Source organism: Carassius auratus, chromosome 9 (assembly GCF_003368295.1).
Source record: "Carassius auratus strain Wakin chromosome 9, ASM336829v1, whole genome shotgun sequence".
Lineage (NCBI taxonomy): Eukaryota > Metazoa > Chordata > Actinopteri > Cypriniformes > Cyprinidae > Carassius > Carassius auratus.
The window spans coordinates 13,373,867-13,398,278 of NC_039251.1; the positions used below are offsets into that span (position 1 = coordinate 13,373,867).

Sequence of the window (24,412 nt, forward strand, 5' to 3'; positions counted from 1 at the left end):
CCCACCTCTGCTAAACAGCTTTTAATGAATCACAATTTTTTATAAAAAGTTTCCCTACTTTATCCTTTAAGGTATACACTTTCAGAAAAAAGGTACAAAGCTGTCACTGGGGTGGTACCCAAAAGCTATAAGAAACATCTTTGTACCTTATTTACCCCTAACTGCTACATATTAGTACCTTAAAGTGCCATATGACAGGGTACCGCCCCAGACACAGTTTTGTACCTGTTTTTGATAGTGTACTTGAAATATCATTTGTGAGTAGATCTACACAAACTCCTCTGATTGTTTTAAGAGTGTGGTTGAATCAGATCTCTATTCACATCACAATCATCTCTGTTTTGTTAAATTATGCTTGTTGCTTGTTTCTTTGCCGGCCACCCTGCAGGACTACTAGCAGCAGAAAGTAGGTGTCACCCTCTGTCCCCGTACCGACTTTTAGTGTTTGCCTGCCTCTTTCAAATCAAGTGAATGCTTTTCCTGAGTATTTAAAGGTCACAGTGTGTGGTCAATTGTGTTTGTGTGTACTTGTAAAGGGGCTGTGTCACAAGTGCTAGACAGTTTGGAGGAAATCCATGCGCTGACAGACTGCAGTGAGAAAGACCTGGACTTTCTACACAGCGTCTTCCAGGACCATCACCTGCACACATTGCTTGATGTAAGAGGCACACTCACATGTACATTTATCAGACGTTTTTACCGCAACTTATTAAGCGACTTACTATATATATATATATATATATATATATATATATATATATATATATATATATATATATATATATATATATATATCAGTATTTGTGTTGGAACCCACAACCTTTTACGCTGCTTACGCAGTGTTCTACCACAGAGCCACAGGAACACCTTATACATAACCAGACAATTCTTCCTTCATTAAAGGGGTCATTAACTGCCTTTTCTTATTTTGTACTGTTCTCTGAGGTTAACATCTTATAATCTTATCAAAACATAATTTAGAAGTAAAAAGCTATTTTCTGTCCTGTTTTTAATCCCCCTCATCAGAACGCTCTGTTTGAATCGGTGTGGCAGATTGTAGACTCGGAAGTAAACACCCACTGCTGTGATTGGCTAACGGTTGTGTTTGTTTGACAGCTTACATCCTGTTTAACAGACAAAGCAGTAGTGACAACGTAATTAAAAAATCACAAGTTATATGTTGTGGACATTACTGTCAGATCCAGCATTGTCTTTTAGTTTCAATCTTTTTGAAAATCAAATTATGCCTTGTTTGTAAACTAATCTGTGGTAAAATGAAGCAAACAGAGGACCAAGTTCTTACTGAGGTGGTCTGGATCTTCATTGAAATTAAGTTTATCCACTCTTTCCCTCCACTGGGTTCAGAAGGAAGGCAATGCAAAGACTGTGTTTTTCCACAACTTGACACTGCACAGCTTCTGGTCTTCAGAGTCATCTTTAGTGTCTTTTATTTTGAACTATTTACACTACATGCACAAATTGATGTGCAGGGCTAAACAGCTACTTCATACTCTTCTGCGGATGCGGTATTTAACCACACTATTACGTCATAAAGTGGCACAATCCACATCCTTGGCAGATTGGCTTTAACATTAGAAATTTTAGACTAACAAGGTAATGAGTTGTTTTTATAGTACAATGACCCGCTCTTACATGTCAAGGGAATTTAGATTTCTCAGTTCAAAACCCTTTTAAACCTCAGAAACTGATGTGTTAAGATGCTGTTAAATCTTTTCAATTTTCAATTTATTTATTTAAATGGGACAGTGCATATTCATGAACGTAAATAAGCCGGATTTAGCACAATGCTAATTTCCATCCGTAGTCCCAGACATAAACAAATACAAACCAAAAACAAACAGACAATATACATTTCAACAAATATACATATATAGCTAAATAAACAATAAAAGTTCCTACCTGTTCCTACCAATAAAAGTTCCTCAAATTTTACCTGCATACTTAATGATTACATTTTTGATTATTATTCAGCCATCTTTTAAGATGTTTCTTAAATGAAACAAAAGTGGGGCTCTCTCTGCTTCACAGTTTCCAATTCAAATTCCAATTTGTGCAGCCTTTAATAGAGAGGACATTTTGTGCAAACAAAGATTTTCTAAATAGTACTTCACAGTCCCCCCCAGGTAAATGATCTAGTCTTCATCTCACTATTTCTCTTTTTGATAAAATCGCCCAGGGGTGGTGGGGCGATTACATTCATAGATTTATAAATAAGACAGCTATTTAAAAAAAAATTTAGATTTTCAAAATTTAGTAGTTGATGCTTCTCAAGAATTAGACAAAGGTGAAACGACTGTGGTTTCCTGTCAAATATCTTAACTGCTTTTTTATATAGTTGAACAATGGGTTTTAATGCAATAACTCCAGCAAAAGACCAAACTGTGAAGCAGTATTCAATATGAGAAAAAAATCATACAATATAGATATGATTTACCAGCCTCGGTTGTAATGTAAGATCTGATTTGTTTGTAATTTTGTAGATTACATTTTATGGTATTAGATTCCTTTTGTATGTGTTTTTTGAAAGTGAGGTTTGAATCTAGTATAACCCCAAGATACTTGCACTGGGCTACCAGCTCCAATTCCCTCCCTCCCAAAAACACAGAAGATCTACTTCTTGTTGGTAATTGTTCCATGATTATATTGCAGTCAGTTTTTAAAACATTTGGCTTCACAGGTTTTTTTTTTGTAAACATCATCACAACGGTCTTTTTAGTATTAAGAGTAAGACGAATTTGATTTAGCCAGTTTTGAACTTTAGTTAGTTCAAAGGTTTGTAGCTATTATCTTTTCATCTTTGCCATGTATAAAAATCACATCGTCATCCGCATACATCTGGACATTACAGTCAGGACAAGCAGCTGGAAGATCATTAATGTACATTGAGAACAATAGAGGTCCGAGAATTGAGCCCTGCGGAACTCCAACATGATTGCTAATGGAAGGAGATTTAACCCCATCTATATTAACACATTTTGTTCTGTTTGATAAATATGATTGAAACTATGATATAGCATCTGTAGAAAAGTTAAAATGTGTGAGTCTGGTCAGCAGTACTTGATGGTTGACTGTATCAAAAGCCTTTTTAAGGTCTAAAAATACAGCTCCTACACAAGGACTCTTATCCAATAAATACTTGATCTGTTCAATCAGAAAGCAATTCGTTGACTCAGTGGAATGATTGGGCCAGAAACCGAACTGCATACGATGCAGTGGGGTAAAACCTTTATCCAGATGTTCAATAAGTTGTTTTGCTATCCACTTTTCAGCCACTTTAGAAATTATTGGCAGGATGCTAATTGGCCGGTAGTTGGCGACCTGTGTTTTTGCTCCTGATTTAAAGATGGGTGTAATAATGGCCTCTTTCCAAGTTGCCCTTTGATTAATTGATTGATTAACCATAAGAGTAATAGGTTGTATCAAGGCATCGTTATGAGTTTTTAAAACGTTCAATCAATCAATCAATCACCTTTATTTATATAGTGCTTTAAACAAAATACATTGCGCCAAAGCACTGAACAACATTCATTTGGAAAACAGTGTCTCAATAATGCAAAATGATAGTTAAAGGCAGTTCATCATTGAATTCAGTTATGTCATCTCTGTTCAGTTGAAATAGTGTCTGTTTTTATTTGTAATCAAGTCAATGATATCGCTGTAGATGAAGTGACCCCAACTAAGCAAGCCAGAGGCGACAGCGGCAAGGAACCGAAACTCCATCGGTGACAGAATGGAGAAAAAAACCTTGGGAGAAACCAGGAAAAACTTTATTGTCAATACCATGGACATCCATAGCTTTGGAGTTCTTGAGCACAGCAATGATCTTTATTACCTCTGCCTCTGTTATGTTTTGTATCTGAAAGATGGGCTGATCTTCATTTAATAGTCGAGGTAAAATATTAGAAGGAACAAAGGACCTTGTTATTTCAGATATACTGTTTATAAAATAATTATTAAAAGTGTTTGCCACGATCGTAGGATCTCTAATCAGGGCATTATCCACGGCTAACTCAATGGTTTTAATTTCCTTTTTTATTATGTTTACCTAATAATTTATTTAAAATGTGCCATGTTTTTTTTCCCATTACCTCTTGTATTTTCTATAATGGAGACAAAAAAGTCTGCTTTAACTTTTCTTAAAGTTTGTGTAACTTTATTACGTGCATGTGTGAATTTTTCCCTGTCAGTGGACAAACCAGATTTCAGATATTGTTTAAGCAGTACATCTCTAATCTTTAATACATTTTTACAGGTTTGATTTAACCATGGTAAATTAATTCTCTTCTTAGCCCCTCCACTCTTGCTTTGATTATCTGACTTCGAACTTGTCAGAAGAATGATGTATAAGAATTTTTCTTCTTTATTTTCTGCTTTTGATAAATGGGCAAAAACCTAGTCTCAGCCTTGGACCATTCACAGACATTCTGATGCGTATTGCACACAGAAAAGGAAATAAGTTCACTTATTGTACTTGAAGTAATTAGCCATAGTTAACTTTGCCGTATTTAGCCATAGCTAAATGTTTTTTTAGTACCACAGCTGATTTTTTATTTATGCATTTTTTAGTGGCATCTTTTTTGTTTTGTTTTTTGTTTATTTGAGAGCTAAATAGACCTTCAATCATTGATCTATGTTCATTCATTGCATCTTTCAATGCGTGTCGCACATAGCATGAGTCTTTCTGTATTATGGCGTAAAGCGTTTTTTGTCTGTGTGAATAAGTGCAGCTGTGGATTCTCCCCACTTTCTCTATGTTTGTGCGTGTGTGTACCAAGGCCTCTATAGAGAGGCGTACAGCTCGGTACAATTCAGTGTGGATGATAGGGCTTGTCTCCATAGCCACAGGCCAGAGGAAAGCCGAGAGGAGAGCACGCCCCTTATGCCAGTGCTCTATGGGTAAGATTATCACCAGGAGGCTGTGAATGCACGTTGTCCCATTGAGAACTCAACTCCTATCCTGAATAGGGAGGGAAACAATGTAACCTATTGTCAGCCTAGATGCATTTTCACTGTTGCGGCTCCAGCAGTATCTGTCTATCAGAAGAGCTGCTCCAGACTTTGCCATCCTCTCCATTCAAGCTCTGCGTGTAACTCTACCTTTATGAAACAGGACAGAGGGGTTGAGATCCTATCAGGACCAACTTTATCTGGAGTTTAACTTAGTTTTTTCTGGTGAGTAACCTTGGGTATTTTCTTAGCCAGACACGTTCTTTAGAAAGCGTGTTCCTTGTTGCTGGGAGGTGTAGCAATTTTTCGCTTCATGTTACCATGAAATTTCTGTTCTGTTTGTGACATGTTATGAAATGCAGATTAATATATGAGAAGAACTGATACCCTGTGTGCCACACTCACAAATAGTGCACCATACATATTTTATAGATGTGTGAATATGGTATGTTTCGTCTTCTGAAGAACCACATGTTAGGGATGTGGTTTGCAAGATCATTAATATTCAAATAAAACGGTACAGCTGAATGATGTCGAGAAGAAAGCACCTGCAGAAAACTGGAAAACATTTGTTAATGAGTTGATTAAAACAGTTGAGAACTGTATTCCTCATCACTGAATGAAATGTATTTAATTATGCATGCCTTTTTTATGATAAATGTTTTGCAGGAGAAACTATAACCTACCTGTTCAGTTGTGATGTCTGTACATATGCTCTAAACAAAAGAACACTGTTAGTGCAATGTTAATGTTTGTGGTTGAAAAAAATTATCCTTTACTCAAGAAGCAGAACATACAGTATTACCCAACATAATGGCCTTTTATTAAACATTGGTTATGATGTTTAGTTTTGTATTTAGCAATAAAATAAGATCCTGGTCTATCTTTGCCTGCTGCAGTGTTTTTAATAGAGCACAGAAATCTTGTGATTGTTCATTTATCTATTCTCCCTTTTTTTTTCAGCTGTACGACAAGATAAACACCAAGTCTTCACCACAAATCAGGAATCCTGCAAGTGACGCGGTTCAGAGAGCCAAAGAGGTGAGTGCAGGCTACAGTTACAGAAAGATGCCTTTGTACTTATAAAATGATGAGGGCCAAAGAAGTTCCTAGCACAAGTTTAACTGAACTTCATTGTAGTGTTCGACTTAAACACTGATTAAAAAATAACCTCTACCTGGAATACTTGTTTTTATGCTTACTTTAGAATATTTTATGTAATATCTTTTAAAAAAAACTAAAGTATGTTGATGTGACTCAAAACTGAATGGAACCATGTTTAGAAGGTTTGTCTTTTCTTATGTATGTGATGTGTTAATTCAGAAATGACATTTTAAATACTTAAATATGATGAATGGAATGTTTTGTGTATGTTGTTATTTTTAACTACTATTCTGTCTAGTCTATGTTTGCATTTGAAAACACCTTTTCAGGATGTTCAGAAAAGACTCACTGCATGTCGTACTCCTTTGCTTTTCTAGAAACAAAATTTCCTCACTGCATTGGTTTTTCACTTCTGCTTTGTGACTGTAGTGTAGTGCACACAATTTTTTTTAAGATTTAGTCGTCTGTAAAACAGGAACTGCACTAAATTGTCATGTCTGAAAGCTAATTACATGCACAAAAAAACAAACACATTATGTTTTGCTTTGTAAATTTTAGACAAAGTATTTTACAGATATACAAATTTCAAATAGTAAATCACTTGTAGTCATTTTACTGAGGTATTTATTTATGGTCATTAGTTTGTCTTTTTTTTTTTTTTACTCAATACCATCTCTTCTCAAATCTTTTTTTGTTTTGTAGAATTTTAATTTTAAAAAAACAATTATTAGTAATTGTGTAAAGTTTAACAGAAAGCTTCAAACAGAGGTCTGTTTTGTACTCAGTGCCTCTATGAATTTTAAGCCCAGTGTATGATTTACGTGACATTTACAGATCCCTGGTGGTCTGTTGCTTGTGTGAACACATGCCTGTTTTCTTCCTGGTAAATTAGAATGCATTTCAACCAGCTGCAGTTAGGAAGCCACATTAACAGTGAATGTGTTTGTTTGCTTTCACCTACTGAGTAGATTAGAAAAAATATAGAATAACTATAACTGTGTGGTGTTGGACAAAGCTCTTTTATCGCCTTTCATACGCAAGTGTGGCAGATTATCATTGAGAGCACAGACTGACACGACACCTCAAGTTACATGAATGTAAAATTTTTGAGAGAAAATGCATTTAGCTTGGTGAGCTTATCGTTCTGTTATTTGATGCGTGACTGTCTGTCTGCCTCAATGTTGGCTGAAGCATTTTCCTCTTTCTCTCTCCCTCTCTCTCTCTATCTCTCTCATTTGCACAGAGACCAATTCAAATTCTCACTAATAACACAAATAGACAGTGAATAGTATGCTAATGTTTATGTTTTGTCTTTAACAATACATGAAAATATAGGCACAAACTTTTTATTAATCCTAATTTCCAGTAACTTTACAAGCATTTCAACAAAATTCCTTGCTGGCTCTAAAGATTTAAAAGACATTGATCTAGAATTTCTGATGTAGCAATCTAAACGATTCATGTATTTTTACATTTATATATATATTTTTTTAAATATGAGGACCTAATTTATAAAAAAAACCTCGAACTTCTGGTAGAACCAACAACATGTTCTCTGGTTACGCATGTCAGATTTCTCCATATAGTCTGTGTAAATCCCACCTCTCCTCAATCTGCAAGCTTGCATTCACTTTTGAATGCAACCAAAATTACTTTCCTTCCGTCACGATTTGAAAAGCGATATTAAACTTCAGTTTCAAGAAGAGATTATTCCTCCACAAGTCAGTCAATTTTTTCTTGAAGTTGTTGTTTCACATTTACTTAAAGTTAGTGAATCAAAACTGATAATGACTTATTTTATAGCAGTTGCATCAACAGAAGCATTCTGAGTATTTTGAATAAGTCAGAAAATCCTAACTTGGTGCTTCAGATACACTTGAGTGAACAAATGTGCCCATGAAGAGGTGAAAGTAATGTCATTTTGAATAGTTCAAACCATCTGCATACTTTAAGATAAAAATAGTTCGATTCAAACTAGTCTTGATACTTGCTTCTGGTCTCAAACTCCCTCAGTAGTCCTCTTGGCCCTGACCCCTCCAAAACAAGTCTGTCTCAGCCACAAGTCACACAACCTATAAAGCTCAACCATTTCCTTTAGTATTGCACATCAAAAAGAAACTCAGGCCTGCTGGTGATTAAAGAGCTGTGCTCTCAAATAACCCTCCTTGGCCTCTTGCTTGTGATCACTGGCAATGGTGAAATGCTTAAGGATTATCCTCTTTGTATTGCTTAGAGCCAGCGGGGTGGAAACTAACCCATCACCTCTCACTCTTTTCCCTGAGAGACTGAAACTTGCGGAGGTGGCATAGTGTCTAACTCTAAAAACTCAGCCTTCGACTCTGCTGCTGCTTACACAGACTACATGTATCAATTGTTGTAAAACTTTCCTGTGTGTGTCTCTCATGCTAAGACCTCCACTGAAGACGAGTCGAGCACGGCTTTGAAACATCTGGAATATGTAAGCTGCAGACATTTTTCCAATCTTATGTCCACTTATTTTATTTTTTACCACTTTTTTTAGAACATGCGGAAATTCCTAGGATTCTTGTAAATGTCTGAGCTTTACATTTAGTGATTTTGACTGGCAGTGAGGGTTTGACCATTGATTAGAGCTCATTAGAGATGATTAGTGTGGTCCAAAAGACATCCAGGATCCGGCGCTCAGCAGCATTCAGCGGGGAGTTGTGACATATCTGCAGTACTGTGCCAAATCACCCCCTCCCACCTGACCCGTCCCACCCCGCCAATGAAAGGGCCAAATGAGCCCAGACAGCAGTGCTGATTGGTCACATGGGGTCTAAGGGTCAGGCCAGAAATGTTTGCGCGCGTGTGTGTGTGTCTTCTGATATATGATGTGTGGGGTCTCAGCAGTCCAGCTCAAAGTCGTGTTGCAGTGTACGAGATTAAAAAGCAACATCTTTACTTACATCAAGAATTAAACACTGTAGAGATGACAGCCTGAGGAAAAGCCTGATGACTGTCTGTCTGTAGGTACTGGAGGAGATTTCATGCTACCCGGAGAATGCAGACGCTAAAGAACTGAGACGGATTCTAACCCAGCCCCATTTCATGGTGAGTCTCGGCAGCACAGTGCTAGTTCTGTTGTTAAGCTCTTAGTAAACCCTATTTACTTTCTTAATGTAATTAATTTGTACATGTCATTCCTTGTAATATTTAATCAAAATGTTATACCTTGTTTTTTTCCTCTGAAACATCTTTTTTATGCTGGCATTACTCGTGTTGGCTATTTGATAAAATAGTAGCCAACAGCCAGTTTAGTCATTTGTTTTACTTTAACTCTGGTTACATTGAGGTACGAATTACCCCCTTTTCACCATCTTATTGATTCCCACCCTAACTTTTAGTATACTGTTGGAAATACACTAACATTCAAAGTGTGTGTTTTTTTTATTCTTTCATTCAGCAACAACATAATAAACTGACTAAAAATGACAGTAATGACATTCTAATTAAAAAAAAAAAAATGAATAAAATAAAATAAACTTCAAGCTTGATAAAATGTCTGTCAGCAAAACTATCTTGGAGAGCTTAATTAAAGGACTTGTATTTCTTTGAGGCTTTGTGTTGGATCTGTTTATTCAGGACGTTGTCAGCGTCTCGTTGTTTCACCATCTCAGACTTTGCTTTGCTTTTCTGTAATCCTCTTCTGTAATCAATGAGATGTTTGTTAGTCATCTGTATTGAGAGCATTATTTCTGTGTTCTTATCAGTGGGACACACAACCTCATGACAGATGAAGCAGAGAGTTTGCCCTTCGCTCTGAACTGACTGTTTGTCAGTAAGGTTCATCTAGAGGCTTAGTTGATTTAAGTTCCCACACTTTATTTGATATTTTATTTTCATAGGGTTGTATAACGAGGAGTGAAAACCTTGATCTTTCAAATAAAGAGGTGATAGTGAGGATGAGAATCATTCGTAAGATTAAAAATAGGAAAATCCAGAGCCAAATGTTGAATGGAATTGAGTAAAATTAATTGCCTCTGGCATGATCCATAATGTAAGGGACTTATTTGGGGGCTTTTTTACATGATTTTTACTTCCACTTGAACTGGGGATTTACGACAGAACTGAGAGAGATAAAGAGGGAAGGGGTTAAAAAGGAGCTCATGCATTAGAAAACAAGACTGGGGTGATGTCAGCCTCACTAACTCTGAGTGTCAGGTCAAGAGTGGGGGGAGACCGAGAGGAGGGAGGTACCAGCAGGTACTAGCTGTTAAAATCCAGCATAACATTGCCCATTGTGCTTTTCGCACACTCTCATAATTGCACACAAGATACAGTATTAGTATGAGATGAGCTGAAGAAAAAAAAATTACCTAATGTTACTGAAGTCGATTACTTTGCATTATTTGAATGCTTGGCCAAAGAGATGTTGAAAAAGCTCTACCTCCTTTAGTGGACTTTGCTATCCTAGGTACAACCAAAAGTCCAGCGTTTAGTGACCTTAGGGAGCGGGATCTGCACAGTATCTTACTACAGCTTGTGTGTGGTTAGATGTTGAGTGTTGTTTGAGTTTCCTTTTATTACAATACAAATAGTTCAAAGCAAATGTGTCATATTGCACATTCATCTGATCTGATGTCTGATCGTATGGCTGTTTGAGAGGGGAAAAAAAAGTTGTTATTATTATTACTACTTATAAGTGGTCTTTGACTTCTGTAAGTAGCATAAGAAAAATGGCAAGATATGAGACTTATAATACATTATAACTATGAGAAATATAATCCATTGTAAAAGTGGATGCAATGTGTTCATTGTGTTATAAATCATCATACTCTTAAAAGCTATAAAAAAAAAATAATAAAAAAAAAGGAGTAGTATAAGCGGAATAATTGAATATAACCACAAATAAGTAAACATAATATATTAAAACTGTTCTTATGAATATTATTGAGATCATACAACATATCATAAGTAAGGAATAATTGACGGCGGGCCATTGGTATGCATTATAATTCTAATAATTTAACGGCCCGGAGTCAATTATTCCGCTTATACTACGGTTACCACACCTCAAGACATCGATCAAATGATATATTTAAAGGGATTCATCCGGTTTTTGAACTTAAATCGCTATTGTGAGTAGGGATATTTCTTCCGCATCTCATCCAATGTCTCTTTATAGCTTTGATGGCATTCTAATGCAATTATTAATGAAGTTATTAGAAAGAGAGTGAGAGAGACAGAGACACACACAGAGAGAGAGAGAGAGAGAGAGAGAGAGAGCTTGTGTGAATTAGCTGTCTCATCACTAGTGAGAAATGTCATGTGTAGCCTTTAAGTTGTTACACTATATAGGCTAAGTGATACAATTGCTGACACCACTTTTTTGTGCAAACTGTGTACAGTTTACTATGTGAAGTGATATGGATCTGTAATGTGGTCAAGAGAGCTTCCTGGAACTGCGTTCGCCCTGTGTTTCCCAGAAAATAATCGCACACCTCCGAACGTTCATCAGCCAATCAGATTCAAGCATTCAACGGCCCCCGTAGTATATGTTTTTTTTTTAATAATGCATTATGCTTTAATTACGATATTAACCCCTTACTAGTAACCCCCCTTTTTTGGCATGGAGACCGAAATTACATACCCAAAATAAAAAGGTTTCTGCTCATGTTTCTTTCTGACTAGATACATAATCAACCTTTGTTCACAAAGCTGACACTTTAAAGTTTACTGTTCAGGAATCAGAATCACTCAGACTGTTATGATAATAGAGATATATAAGCTCAAACATAAAAACAAAAATAAAAATATAAAAAACATATGTTTTAAATGTATTTAAAAAAATGTTGATGTAGGAAATGAGTTTGAAAACACAGTGTAGCTAAGGCCACAAGTCTTCCAAACCTTCATAAAAAATTTCATAATCGAATCTGTAAAACGGTGAATTTTATGAAATATTTTCTAAGGCCATGTCATGTGTGTTTTTAGAGAAGGCTAATCAGATTGATTTATGGCACTTGTCATCTCTATAAGATCTCACATGTAAACATTCCTGTGCTCTTTGTGTATGTTTCACTGTTGAAAGCTGCCCGATTCATTATTGTATTGTTCTCACCAAACGAGTCTTTCACACCTCCGCCAGGTATGACACATTATCCGCATTATTCTTTTATCATTATTCTTTTGTTTTTATTCCACCTTTATTAGCCTTGATTGTGGTTTTTCAGGCTTTACAAAGCAACAAAGCAGCGATCTCACTTCAGTCTCTCTTTGCATTTAGCCCTTATTTATCAAAAGTCTTACTATAAAAATACAACAAAACATTTTCTTACGACCTTACGTGAATTATTGAGACAAAAATGCATTATGAAGAAGAAAATCACCTGCTATTAGTAGCATTGGTGCTAACGTTAGCATCAAGCTACATCTGACAATTTATGAAATTATTAGTACACTTTTACTAAAAACTCACTTTAAACCCCGATCGAGTGTTTATAATAACTTCCTTTAGCGATCAGGGGTGGAATTTGGTCGTTTACTGTTGTAAAAATATGTTATTTGTAGCCTTTTTCATCGCTGCACAAGTTAGCATTTCCGATGTACATTTTCGATTTTTTTTTATAAAAACGCCCCAGATCTCAAGAAATTCTCATACCAAGCTTTACTATCGTAATCGCGGGTTTATTGTTCGGATATTTTGTGTGTACAGAGGTGTTTCAGTGTTGTTTTGGCCAGATAACTACCAGGAAGTGTGCAGGAAGCATGTGACACGATGGGGCGGTGTCCAGATATTACACTCTCAGATTGACATTTGGGAAGGCCCAATCAGAGTCTGAGACACACAGCACGAGCTGCCGGCACAGCAAACACATACACAGATCGCTGGGAGAGGCTGTTTATCATCTGATCGCGTAAATCCGTGGAAAATGAATAGAAATGACGATTCTGTCTGAAGAAATATGAAGTAAACATCAGTAAATATATCCATATATCTCCGCAGATATGCATCTATGCTCTATAAATCCTTATTGACGCTGTTCAGTGAGTCTATGTGAACACAAATAAACCGCTGCTGACATGACTGAATATGACTGAGAGGTGAATTTCTATTCAAAATGTGGCATAATACGGATTTATTATTTTGCACTCCTGACATAAATCACTAAATATCTGTCACTGCAACAATGTTTTATCAAAATATTGGTCAAATATCGAAGCTAGAGTCTTTAAACTTTCAATTGATGCATAGTTTGTCCAGATGAAGTAAGACAGTGATGTTTAATGTGCTGTGAAAGTGAAACAATAATAAACTGGGGCCGTCAGCGATGTTTGCACGTAAAGGGGTTTTAAGCACCACAACTGTTTTCAAAATGGTTAAAGAATTTGACTCCTAACCCTAAGGTTGTGGGTTTGAGTCTCAGGCCGGCAATACCACGACTGAGGTGACCTTGAGCAAGGCACCAAACCCCCAACTCCTCCCCGAGCACCGCAGCATAAATGGGCAGTATTTGCACAGCCTTGATTGGTTACTTAATCATTGTTCTGTGATTGTAATGTTTTTCTTTTATATTGTGTGCTTGAATCTCACTCTTAATCACTCTTTTTTTCAGGCCTTACTTCAGACTCATGATGTTGTGGCACATGAGGTATACAGTGACGAGGCACTGAGGGTCACCCCACCCCCGACATCACCATATCTCAACGGAGACTCACCTGAGAGCACAAACGGAGACATGGACATAGAGAATGTTACACGAGTGCGCCTGGTTCAGTTCCAGAAAAACACAGATGAACCGATGGTATGAGTTCACAAATTTCCTGTACATGTACACACACATATATAAGCCTAAAGACTGCATAGCATCAACATTACAACAGCTTCTAGTGGTCCACCTTCAAAGTGTGCAGATCCAAGCTCTGCACATCGAATATCCTGTGTTGTCAGTCACACTTGGCACACCTGATCTGACGATGGTGTTGATTAAGCTCTCACGGTGGTTATATTTTATATCCACTTGTCAGTCAAACTTCCTGAAAGCTTCATTCTCACCACTGTGGTTTTAAACAAGTTTGTGGGCACTGTTACAGGGTATCACGTTGAAAATGAACGACTTGAACCATTGCATCGTGGCAAGAATAATGCATGGAGGAATGATCCACAGACAAGGTACATGCACCAAATGTTTTTTTCTTCAGTACTTCACCCAACACTGCTATACTGAGATCCACTAGCCTTCCATCTTTCCTGTACATCTCCATAAACATATGATGAGTTAATAGGAAAGAGATCCAAACCATTAATCTTCACAAACCCCTCGACCCATATTCACATGTGGCAGGATTGAGGGCTTTTGCTGTCATCCCGTGATGGTCAAATTGCAAAATCGCCTTTACCCACATGCCACACACACGCAACTATCTCCTACATGTTATGCGAGCAGGAAAACCTATTTTAAACCTTGTGCAGTTAATGTTGTCAAGTTTTTAATTTATGAAGTTTGTGAGACTAGTGAGATGTTTTAATACATTTAAAATGTTGTTTTTTTTGTAATAAAAAAGGAACTTTGCATGTTGGAGATGAGATCCGGGAGATCAACGGCATAAGTGTAGCAAACCAAACGGTGGAGCAGCTTCAGAAGATGCTTGTGAGTAGGAACTTGTGTATTTTCAGCTCAAAAGTTATTTTAATCACCTTCAAGCTGTTTGAATTATGTTTTTTAGACTTTCCTTGAGGTATCCAGCAAAATGTCCAGAATTACAGGCCACAGCCAGTAAAGTGCACTACCTGTACCAACTGTAAAGTGTAATGGGTGTAATGTGAGAGACATAAGCGTTACAGAGCAGCTACCTGATTACAGTTAAATAAAATAAAAAAGACTCCTCTAAAATAACCATTGATTTCATTTTAAAAATGGCCACACACATTTATCACAGTGCAGATTAACAGTCTACTTTTTCCACTCTGTTCCCATTTGTGTTTTATTGTCCACTTTTTCCATTATTCTTTGAAATAAATAGAGCTATATGAGGATATATAGACATAATCCAGTAAAAATGCCCTTTTTAATAATTTTCCTTTTGTTTTTCTGTTGACAGCGGGAAATGAGAGGCAGCATCACCTTTAAGATTGTCCCAAGCTACCGTACACAGCAATCGTCCTGTGAGGTAATGGACTTCATGGCCTCTGCACTGTCCTCCGCTCTGTCTCTGCCAGTGTCCTCTCTCTGCAGTGCTGTGGTTTGCCTCCCCGGCCTGTCATGGCCTTTTGTGGTCGGGTTGATTGCCGTGGATTCTTGTGTGACTAACTGCCTGCCTGATGGCTGCGTGTTAATGCTTTTCTCCCCAAAAGCCTCCACCCTGCCAGACCTAAAGGCCTGGCTCAGTCACTACTGCACACCAATTTCACAACCAAGATATCGGAAGCCTAGCTTACATATCACCTGTGTTGAGGGAAGTCTAGATGTACAATGTGAGAATGTTCACAGGCAGTGTTGCAGCATTATTCGCAATTTAAAAGCGAGTCTGTACCATGCTGGTTACAGAAATCAATTTTTCATAAGAGTCCCCTGCCATATCACACGAGTGAGAGGATGTTGAAATTAAAGTGGTCAGATTTCATGTGGAATTCCTTCAAGCATTAAATCTCTCAAGGGAAGGAAGATGTGTACATTCCGTTGGCTCCCCCTTCTGGTGGAAAGCTACAATGCAGTCTGGTGATCAAAACATTTTTGTTTTGGTATCTGTAACATTACCATGCTTTTAAAATGTCTATTTAATAACTTTAATTACAAGCAAATCTTTTGGTTTCCTTACATGATGTCCCCAATTTCGCACCGCAGTGTTGGCTAGTGTTAGTTTGCTCTGCTGTTTCGCTGACCTTTATATCTTATTACAGAAAGAATCCCCCTCCACCTCCAGACAGTCCCCTGCTAATGGCCATTCCAGCATTAACAGTTCTATCTTGGTAAGGATCCCAGGCAACTTCAAATAACAACCCGCTTCCCACCCCAACAATCTCCTAATGTTGTTTGTGATTATTTTACCCAGTTCTTGCAGTCATACCCTCTTAATTTGCACCAAATGTTATTAGGTTTGTGTAATGTCCAGTTTTATGGTTTTGTTTTTCAAGTTTGTCTTAATAAACACAAATGCAAAGACTAAACAAGACAGCGGCTAACTTCCATTGAACATAGTTTCCGTTATCTCAGTTCACAAATTGGTGTGCTCTGTGCTGCTGTAGCTCTCTCACTCTGAATACAGTATGTGGTCCTAGGAACACTGTACAGTGGACATGGGATCTACTATTATACTTTTTAATTCCTTTGTGTTAGCAGTGATGTATTGTGGCTGACAGCAAGCACAATGAAACTCAGTGGAGGCATGCAAAGGATTCCTAGCATAAATAAAAAGCCTGCATACTTTTAACAAAATGCAGTGAGATCTCCATTAGCACTGCATTTGAACTAGGGGTGGGCGATAAAGTTGACATGATAAATCAGTATAAAAAAATCAAATAATATCAGTTTTGACTAATGTGTTATGTACTATGTGGTTGAGAATGGGACTTCGCATAACCCTGTCCCTTTTAGTTACTTTTATGCTGTCAAACTCTCCTACTAGTTTAGTCTGCAAAATGTTTTGGTAAGTGGAATTTATTTATTTAGATATATGGATATATTCTTATAAATATTCTAAGCAGAAAAAAAATGTTTTAATAAAATAAGTATTTATTAAAAATATTTATAAAAATATTCAGATTGAATATAAACATACAATTATGGTAAGTACTGTAATACACAATAATAGTTAATAAATACTTATTAATTATATCATTGAAATATACTTGCAAAAAAGTAAATGTACAGTGAGCTGCTTTTGTTGCCCTTTCCTGCTTTTATACTTTATATAATTCTGGTTTGATAATAATTATAGTTTGCATAATTCTTTTTCCAGTAAAATTTAAATAAACTCTGTAAATACATATTTTGACCGTCCAAAATTTGAAATGATGTTTGCTAGTATCGCCCACCCCTGCTATCGACCCAGTGGGACCCACTTGGTGTTCTTCATAGAGGGGGTTAGTCTCCACCTCATGAACATGCTTGAATGGAGTGTGGTGCTGAAGCTGCTTGCTTGCTCCTTGCTTTCTTGTGTGTTGCTGTTCTGAGATTTACCCTGGACAGCCATTCTTCTCTTTTAACACATGTATACACACAGAATGAAGTAACTTTTGTGGTTCTCCCTTGTGAAGTTAGCATTGCTCCCAGTTGTTTTAACCAGATTTTTTTGTTACGTTTTGTTGAATGTATATTTCTCTTCATTGTTATCCTTATTAATTGTTATTTAATTGTTTCATGAGTCCTGTCTCTCCTCTGTAAATGGTCAGTCTCTCTTTCACTGCTGGGCTTTGCTTTACAGGACTTGCCGTCAACCATCCAGCCAAAAGGACGCCAGGTGAATAGAGCATCCATCAGTCTTAGCACCCTCTATTGACTAACACTGCTTTTGTGCTTGAGATTGAATGAACATAGTGATTCACCGCTATTAACATCCTGCTTCCTCTATCAGTTTTTGTACTAACGCCATTCACCATTAGGTGCTCTACAGACAGACTTGGTTTGTTATTATTTATGCTTTAAAGCTTTTTAAAGCTTACATAAATTTTAGGGAGATTATCATTTTAACATTAATTTTTATTTTTACAGATTGGTTATTCTATGCGTTGAACCAGTTGAGAAAATATCAAGAATATGCTTTGAAATTTGAATTAAATGTAACTACTTTTACTGCATTTTACCTTTATTCCATTTAAAAATAAATGTTTATTAAATAAATTATTTTATTAATTAAATGTTTTATTCATATTTAAGTTCAAATCTTTGTTCTGATGAGCATCCTCACAAACAATAGATAACACTAAATATATGAAAAAGACAATTAGTTTTCTTAAAAATACCCATTTGAACCAACTTTTTACAAATCATATCAACTCCAAGGCAATTATTATTCAGACACTGTTAACTTTTATCTTAGATAAAAAGGGACATGTTAGATTGGTGTGTCTGTCTTATCCTAACCCCATACAGTCTCATGCTTTTCTACTTGCCCTGGGCTACAGAGTGGTGTGTGTTTCCTCTCACATCCCATCTAGATTACCCTGCAAATCAAAAAAGATGAGAACATGTGGAATCAGAAAGCCCATCACAATTTGTTCTTCTAATCTCTAGTCCTTGCCTTTAAGCATTGTGTCCTAATAGGATGAGAAGTAGAAAGGGAGACATACAATCAGCAGAGGGCGCCATCTGCCAGCACAGGTCCATCTGTGTTGGCTGAAGTGCATCACTGAGTGCTGGAAATGATCAGCTATGTTCCTAGTGATGAGAACAGACTGATATATATATATATATGACTGATATCTCCACCCTGCTTTGTTCCATTTTATCAACCCATAACTTTCGGAATGTTAGCTTGTATAGCTGCATTCTTCATCTCACCAACCCCAATAACAGTGCCGTATTAATGCCGCCACAGTGCCATGATATTGCATGATGTTTGTAATACTCTCATGCCCTAGATCTCCAGACCTCCAATCAAGGATAAATTTTCCATAAAGGTAAGATTTTAAAGAATAAGCCCAATCTGCTTCTCTGAAAAACTGTTGTGTAACCATGCAAGTCCAAATGTAGCAAGGACTCAGAAACAATTACATCACCAGTGTGAAAATATAACATTAAGCTCGATTTTTGCAACGTTTGTACTTAAAGGCCCCTTTCAGTCAGTTCAGTGTCATTTATTTTTAATCCAGGAGTCACACACCACTCTACCCTCAGACTGCAGTTCAGTACTCAACTGCACTAAATGTCCAGCAAGGACTCGTAACTCACTCTCATGCATACTTACATGCATCATCAGTTTGCCAGCATGCTCAGTTTTCATTCCCTGCAGCTTTAGCCAAGCATGCCTATCATCTCAACTGAAACCTGATCTCCACTTGTACCTTGACCTCCAGTTGCACCTTAACCTCCTCTTGTACCCTGACTTCCTTTCCTGTGCTGTGTCTGTGCCACTGTAGGTTGTTTCTGACTTCGACTTCTGTCTTTTCTCAGATCTATGTACGGGCGCAGTTCGAGTATGATCCGGTGAAAGATGACCTCATCCCCTGTAAAGAGGCAGGGATTCGCTTCAGAGTGGGTGACATAATCCAGATTATCAACAAAGATGACCATAATTGGTGGCAAGGAAAACTGGAAAACACCAAGAATGGCACAGCAGGACTGATTCCCTCACCTGAACTTCAGGAGTGGTGAGTTAGGTTCTTTCCTAGAGCAGAATCACCACTTCAGTCATTTCTTTGGTTTGTATGTTGAAAACCAGAAGACTGTGATTGAGGTTGAAGGGACAGAAGATACAGTACTCAAAGATGTGCTATCATCAAAGCTAACAGATATGCAGCACACTAACCACATGTACATCTATTTGTTTCTTTTGTTTGTTTTGTTCTAGGCGGGTGGCCTGTATAGCCATGGAGAAAACCAAGCAAGAACAGCAGGCAAGCTGTACTTGGTTTGGCAAGAAAAAAAAGCAGTACAAAGACAAATATCTAGCAAAGCACAATGCAGGTAGAGTTTCCGATGGGCTTGCTGCACCTTCCCTCTCTCTTCATACAGACAATAGCTAGATTTTGGTCAATCAGCTCTTCCTTATTGGAGATCTAAGAATAGGCTTCTAACACTGGTGTGAACGTATGACATCACAAAAAATAGCAGCTCTCAGGGAGATGTAAACAAGTATTGATTAATGATAAACATTCACTTTTAAGAACTTTTCCCTTAAAACAAAATAGGGTCATTCTTAAAATGACAGCCTGTTCTACTTAGAAGTAAATTGATATACAATATAAATCAATACAGTATTCAACATTAATCTGATAGAATGCATAGGACCTTATAAAAATGTAATAAGATTTTATGCATTCTACCAGATACATGTTGCAAATGTTGTAGTGTGCCATTAATCAAAATAAATACGCTTTATTTTATATATATATATATATATATATATATATATATATATATATATATAAATGCAGTTCTTTTTAATTTTCCTAAAAGATGTATTGTTATATGTATTGTTTATATATATATATATATATATATATATATATATATATATATATATATATATATATATATATATATATATATATATATTAAAATAGAAAATTGTTATAATATTTCACAATTAAAATAAAATTCAAATTTAATCAAATAAGAGAGACTTACAAACATTAAAACATTTAAAAACAAACTTACCAACCCCAACCTCCAAACCCAACAGTTTTTCCAATTTAATATGACATTTATTACAAGTATTGTAAATTGAAATTACACTCTTAAAATGACACACTTGAAACAAGAGAATTGTACACACTGCAGGTATTTGAATGAATAAATACGGTATCTATTTTTTTAATTAGGATTTGTTTACTATACAAAAATATTATTTACAGGGTTGGCATATTTAGATCATAATTAAAGAAGATATTTAGTTCATTACTGACAAACATATCGAAGAAAAAAATAAAGTAATAAAAAAGAGGCTCATATGAGATCCACTTTATGGAATGACCTGGTAAATGAATCTCTTTGTATATGATCAAATGCTGGAATTGACTGTTTGTTTGTTTGTTTGTTACATCATTACTGTTGTCAGATACTCATATGATCAGAAACACAAGAGAACTCTATGTTGTTGATGGCCATTGCTAACTCAGACCAGGTGGAACACTGTCAGGAAGAATGCATGTATGTCTTTTTTACATCAGTGACAGTCTATAATTAGTATTATGTTTATATTAGTTCCTGCTTTTCAGCAATAGCAGACTTTACCCTCATGGGATGGTTGTCAGCAGATGTTGTTAGAAGCGTCTTCATTGAATGATTTAAACTGTAGTTTCGAGGCTGTAGGGAGTGTCTCTGTGTGTCTAGTGGAAGGTATGGGCAGGTAACCTGGCCCTGTGCTGTCTGGCTCAAATAACCTGAGGTCCTGACTGCAGCATTTCCACAAATAGCAGGGTGACTTGTGCCAATACATAGCCGAGTAGCTGCATGTCTGATTCTGCCTGCTGTTCCCTGACCAAACAGTCCCTTAAGAGTCTTTCATTTTGTTTCAATTACCAAAGGGGCTCATTAAAGCCAGGCACAGTGGAAACCTGGGTTGTTATCACTGATGAGCACACCTGCATATATATACTACTATGCAACAAGTGTGTTTATGTGTGTGTTCTCATGGGGAATCCAAAGACCATAAGTCAGACACCCATGTTTTCTGTAAGAGTGTGTGGTTGCTGGTAAAGGACCATGGGAGAGAAAACATGTCTTTACTATGGGTAACTCATAAATGTAATGGATGAAATTCATGTGTTCATCGTGGCTCCAGGTCTAAACCAACACACAACCTTCACTGGAGATGCACCTGTGTATGTGCTCTCAGATGTACTCCTCTTGTTTTCAGATATACTTTGACTGGATGCAGATTTTACAACCTCTATATAAATCGATCCTGACACTATGAAAGATGGCAATTACATGATCTCGTTAGAAGCATGGTGAACCCCACCTCTTTTAACATCTTATATAAGGGAGTCGTTTTGGCTCAGGATCAGGTCACTACCTTCGAACACACAGGATGTTAAACAACGCCGTCGTTCCTTCTTGTCCAGATCTCCCCAGTGGTGTGGAATAGTTTAAAGGAGAGCTTCCCAAAAGGTGGATTTGTTAGTTCCGCCTGTAGATACAGGGACTGTGACTCCACTGAATCATAAAGCCAGAAACTCATTCAGTTCAAGTATGTCAGTTCAAACTTTTCTTGCTACACAACCTTGATTCTGCTTTGTTGTATAATGCAGTGTTTCTGAAGGAAGTTTATAATGCAGGTACACTACCATTCAAAAGTTGGAGGTCAGTAAGATTATTATTATTTTTTTGATAACAAAGAAAAAGCCCATTCAATTAATCAAAAGTGACAGTAAAACTTTTAACAATAGAAATATTTCTATTGCAAATAAATGCTGTTTTTTAGCTTTCTTTTTATAAAGTAATCATATTACTCTATAACTCTATATACTCTATAACTCATATTACTCTATAGAAAAAACAAAAACGGCACAAATGTTTTAAACATTTATAATATTAAGAAATGTTTCTTGAGCACCAAATCAGCATATTAGAATTTTTGCATCACAGGAATAAATGGCGTTTTAGAATATATTAAAACAGAAAAGAGTAATTTTAAATTATAATATTTCACTTTTTTACTGTATTTTTGATCAAATATAAATGTAGTCTTGGTAAGCGTAAATGTCAGTCATCTTAAAAAATAAAAAATACTCAATTTTGTGGTGGTGCATGCATAGAATGTGTAGTATTGCAGTGTTTTGGTGAAATTTAATAATTCGCTTTGATTTATCATTGTACTAATGGCAAAGTACATTTTTGAAATATTTTTGATATTATTATTTCATTACTGTTCCCTGTCGAAACTGCACTCACTGGTGCATCTTTTAAGTATTGAGTTGGATTCCCTTTTGCCTTAATTCTTTGTGGCATAGATTCAGCTGTTGTCTTATGCGATTAAGTTAGTCTACTAGTGTCATGGCAGTTGGTTTGAACACAGTTATACTGAGAAAGTTAAAGTTGTTTTAATGTTTAGTTAACAATATTTCAAAAATATGTTGGCCGAGCATTTAAATCTGCATTTTCCTACTTGCATCAAATGGTTCTGGCCTAAGGAGGCCCAACGGCAGATCTGGTCTGATCTGGGCCGCTGGAATCACGGTGTTCTCTGAGCACCCAATCACTTAGATGATCAAATAGACTGTGTTGTGTTGAGCACTGCTCCCTCAGCCATCAGCGGCGGGGAGCGCAGATCAGACAATAATCCCTCCAGAGCCCAGTGCCCCACTTTACTGAGTCTGATTTGAGCTCACTCAGCCTGTGAGGCTGGAAATGAGACTCTTTGGGGTATTACAGCCTTTTTCAGGTCTCATACAAATTCCTCCAGGATTATTTAATTGTCTGAAACTGTTTTGATTTTGTGGGGTTTGTCTAAGGCAAGGAGCATTGTAACAGTTGTGCTTTGGGCTTTTCCAGCTATAATGTGCAGGTTCAGATCAGGTTTTGAAGGAAAATAGGAATTTCCAATAGGAAGCAGTTGGTAAGGACTTGTCTTTCACAAGGAGAATTTCATCTTTGCAAGACAAAACAACAACATTGCACCAGACCTATATTTAAAAAGGTGTGTATCTACAGGCCAGAAAAGTGCTTCTCTCAGTTATGTGTGAAAGCACAAGGGGGTCAGTTCAGTTGTGGCTTAGCTCAATGTGTGCACAATTTTGATGTCCTTTTAGCCCCTCCCTTTACTCTGTTCTATCCTAGTAATTTCAGCGTTGACACACATCTTCTCAATCCACTTTTCATTGTATCATTAAAAACCTACAAGATCATGTTTTTTATTTGGTCTCACACAGGTTTGTTCACACTGCTTGTTTTTCTCATAATGCACAGTTCATGCCACATACATGAATTAAGCATAAATATCATGCAGAGAGATTTGCTATTGCTTTTTGGCATGATTGAACTTACAATATTTACCTGGCAGATGAACATTAAACAGAAAAAAGTTTGGGATTAGTAGATTTTTTTTTTTTTAAAGAAATTAATGCTTTTACATAGCAAGGCTACTTTAAAATAATCAATATTGACAGTGAAGAAACGTACAGTGTTACAAATGATTTCTATTTCAAATAAATGCTGTTTTTTAACTTTATTTTTATAAAGGAATCTTTAATAAAAAGAAGTATTGTTATGCTCCCCCATTAACTCTAAGGTTAGATTTGAACCCTAACCCCACCACCATGACTTGTTTCTTCTTTTTTCCCTGTCTTCCCATCCCTTTATTTTTGTTAAGATGTCAAAATATAATTGTACATGATACCCGCTAAAAGAAAACAAATTTTGTTGGAATTTTCTATGCCAATTTAGAAAACGGAATAAATGAAGAAAGAGGATGTAGATAGATAGATAGATAGATAGATAGATAGATAGATAGATAGATAGATAGATAGATAGATAGATAGATAGATAGATAGATAGATTTTAATATTTCACATTATTTTTTCTGCATTTTTGTTCAAATTAATTAGAAACTTTTTTTTCAAAAACAAAATCTTACAGAGCCCAAATTTAGGAACTTTAATGTAAACATGCATGAATCCTGAAGGAGGTGGGTTTGATGGTGGACACTTGAACTGTCCCTCTAAGAAAGCATCTAGTAACCACACAGCAAAGAGAGCTGTAATGATACAGAGCGATGG

The 24,412-nt window shown here is 36.5% G+C and overlaps 1 protein-coding gene across 11 annotated transcripts in view; it reads left to right on the forward strand.

The window, feature by feature from the left end:
- LOC113108412 (peripheral plasma membrane protein CASK) overlaps positions 1-24,412 on the forward strand; it is a 153,596-nt gene that overhangs the window by 123,953 nt on the left and 5,231 nt on the right. The window contains exons 11-24 of one of the 11 annotated variants that reach the window (XM_026271533.1): positions 389-406; positions 537-658; positions 5,932-6,009; positions 8,483-8,530; positions 9,064-9,144; positions 13,650-13,838; positions 14,128-14,206; positions 14,599-14,684; positions 15,136-15,204; positions 15,935-16,003; positions 17,458-17,493; positions 18,614-18,652; positions 19,146-19,342; positions 19,543-19,658. In XM_026271533.1, the coding sequence (XP_026127318.1) occupies positions 389-406; positions 537-658; positions 5,932-6,009; positions 8,483-8,530; positions 9,064-9,144; positions 13,650-13,838; positions 14,128-14,206; positions 14,599-14,684; positions 15,136-15,204; positions 15,935-16,003; positions 17,458-17,493; positions 18,614-18,652; positions 19,146-19,342; positions 19,543-19,658 (1,227 nt within the window). The remainder of the gene's footprint in view (positions 1-388; positions 407-536; positions 659-5,931; positions 6,010-8,482; positions 8,531-9,063; positions 9,145-13,649; positions 13,839-14,127; positions 14,207-14,598; positions 14,685-15,135; positions 15,205-15,934; positions 16,004-17,457; positions 17,494-18,613; positions 18,653-19,145; positions 19,343-19,542; positions 19,659-24,412) is intronic. The other 10 variants (XM_026271538.1, XM_026271535.1, XM_026271536.1 and 7 more) reach the window with 10 other exon arrangements.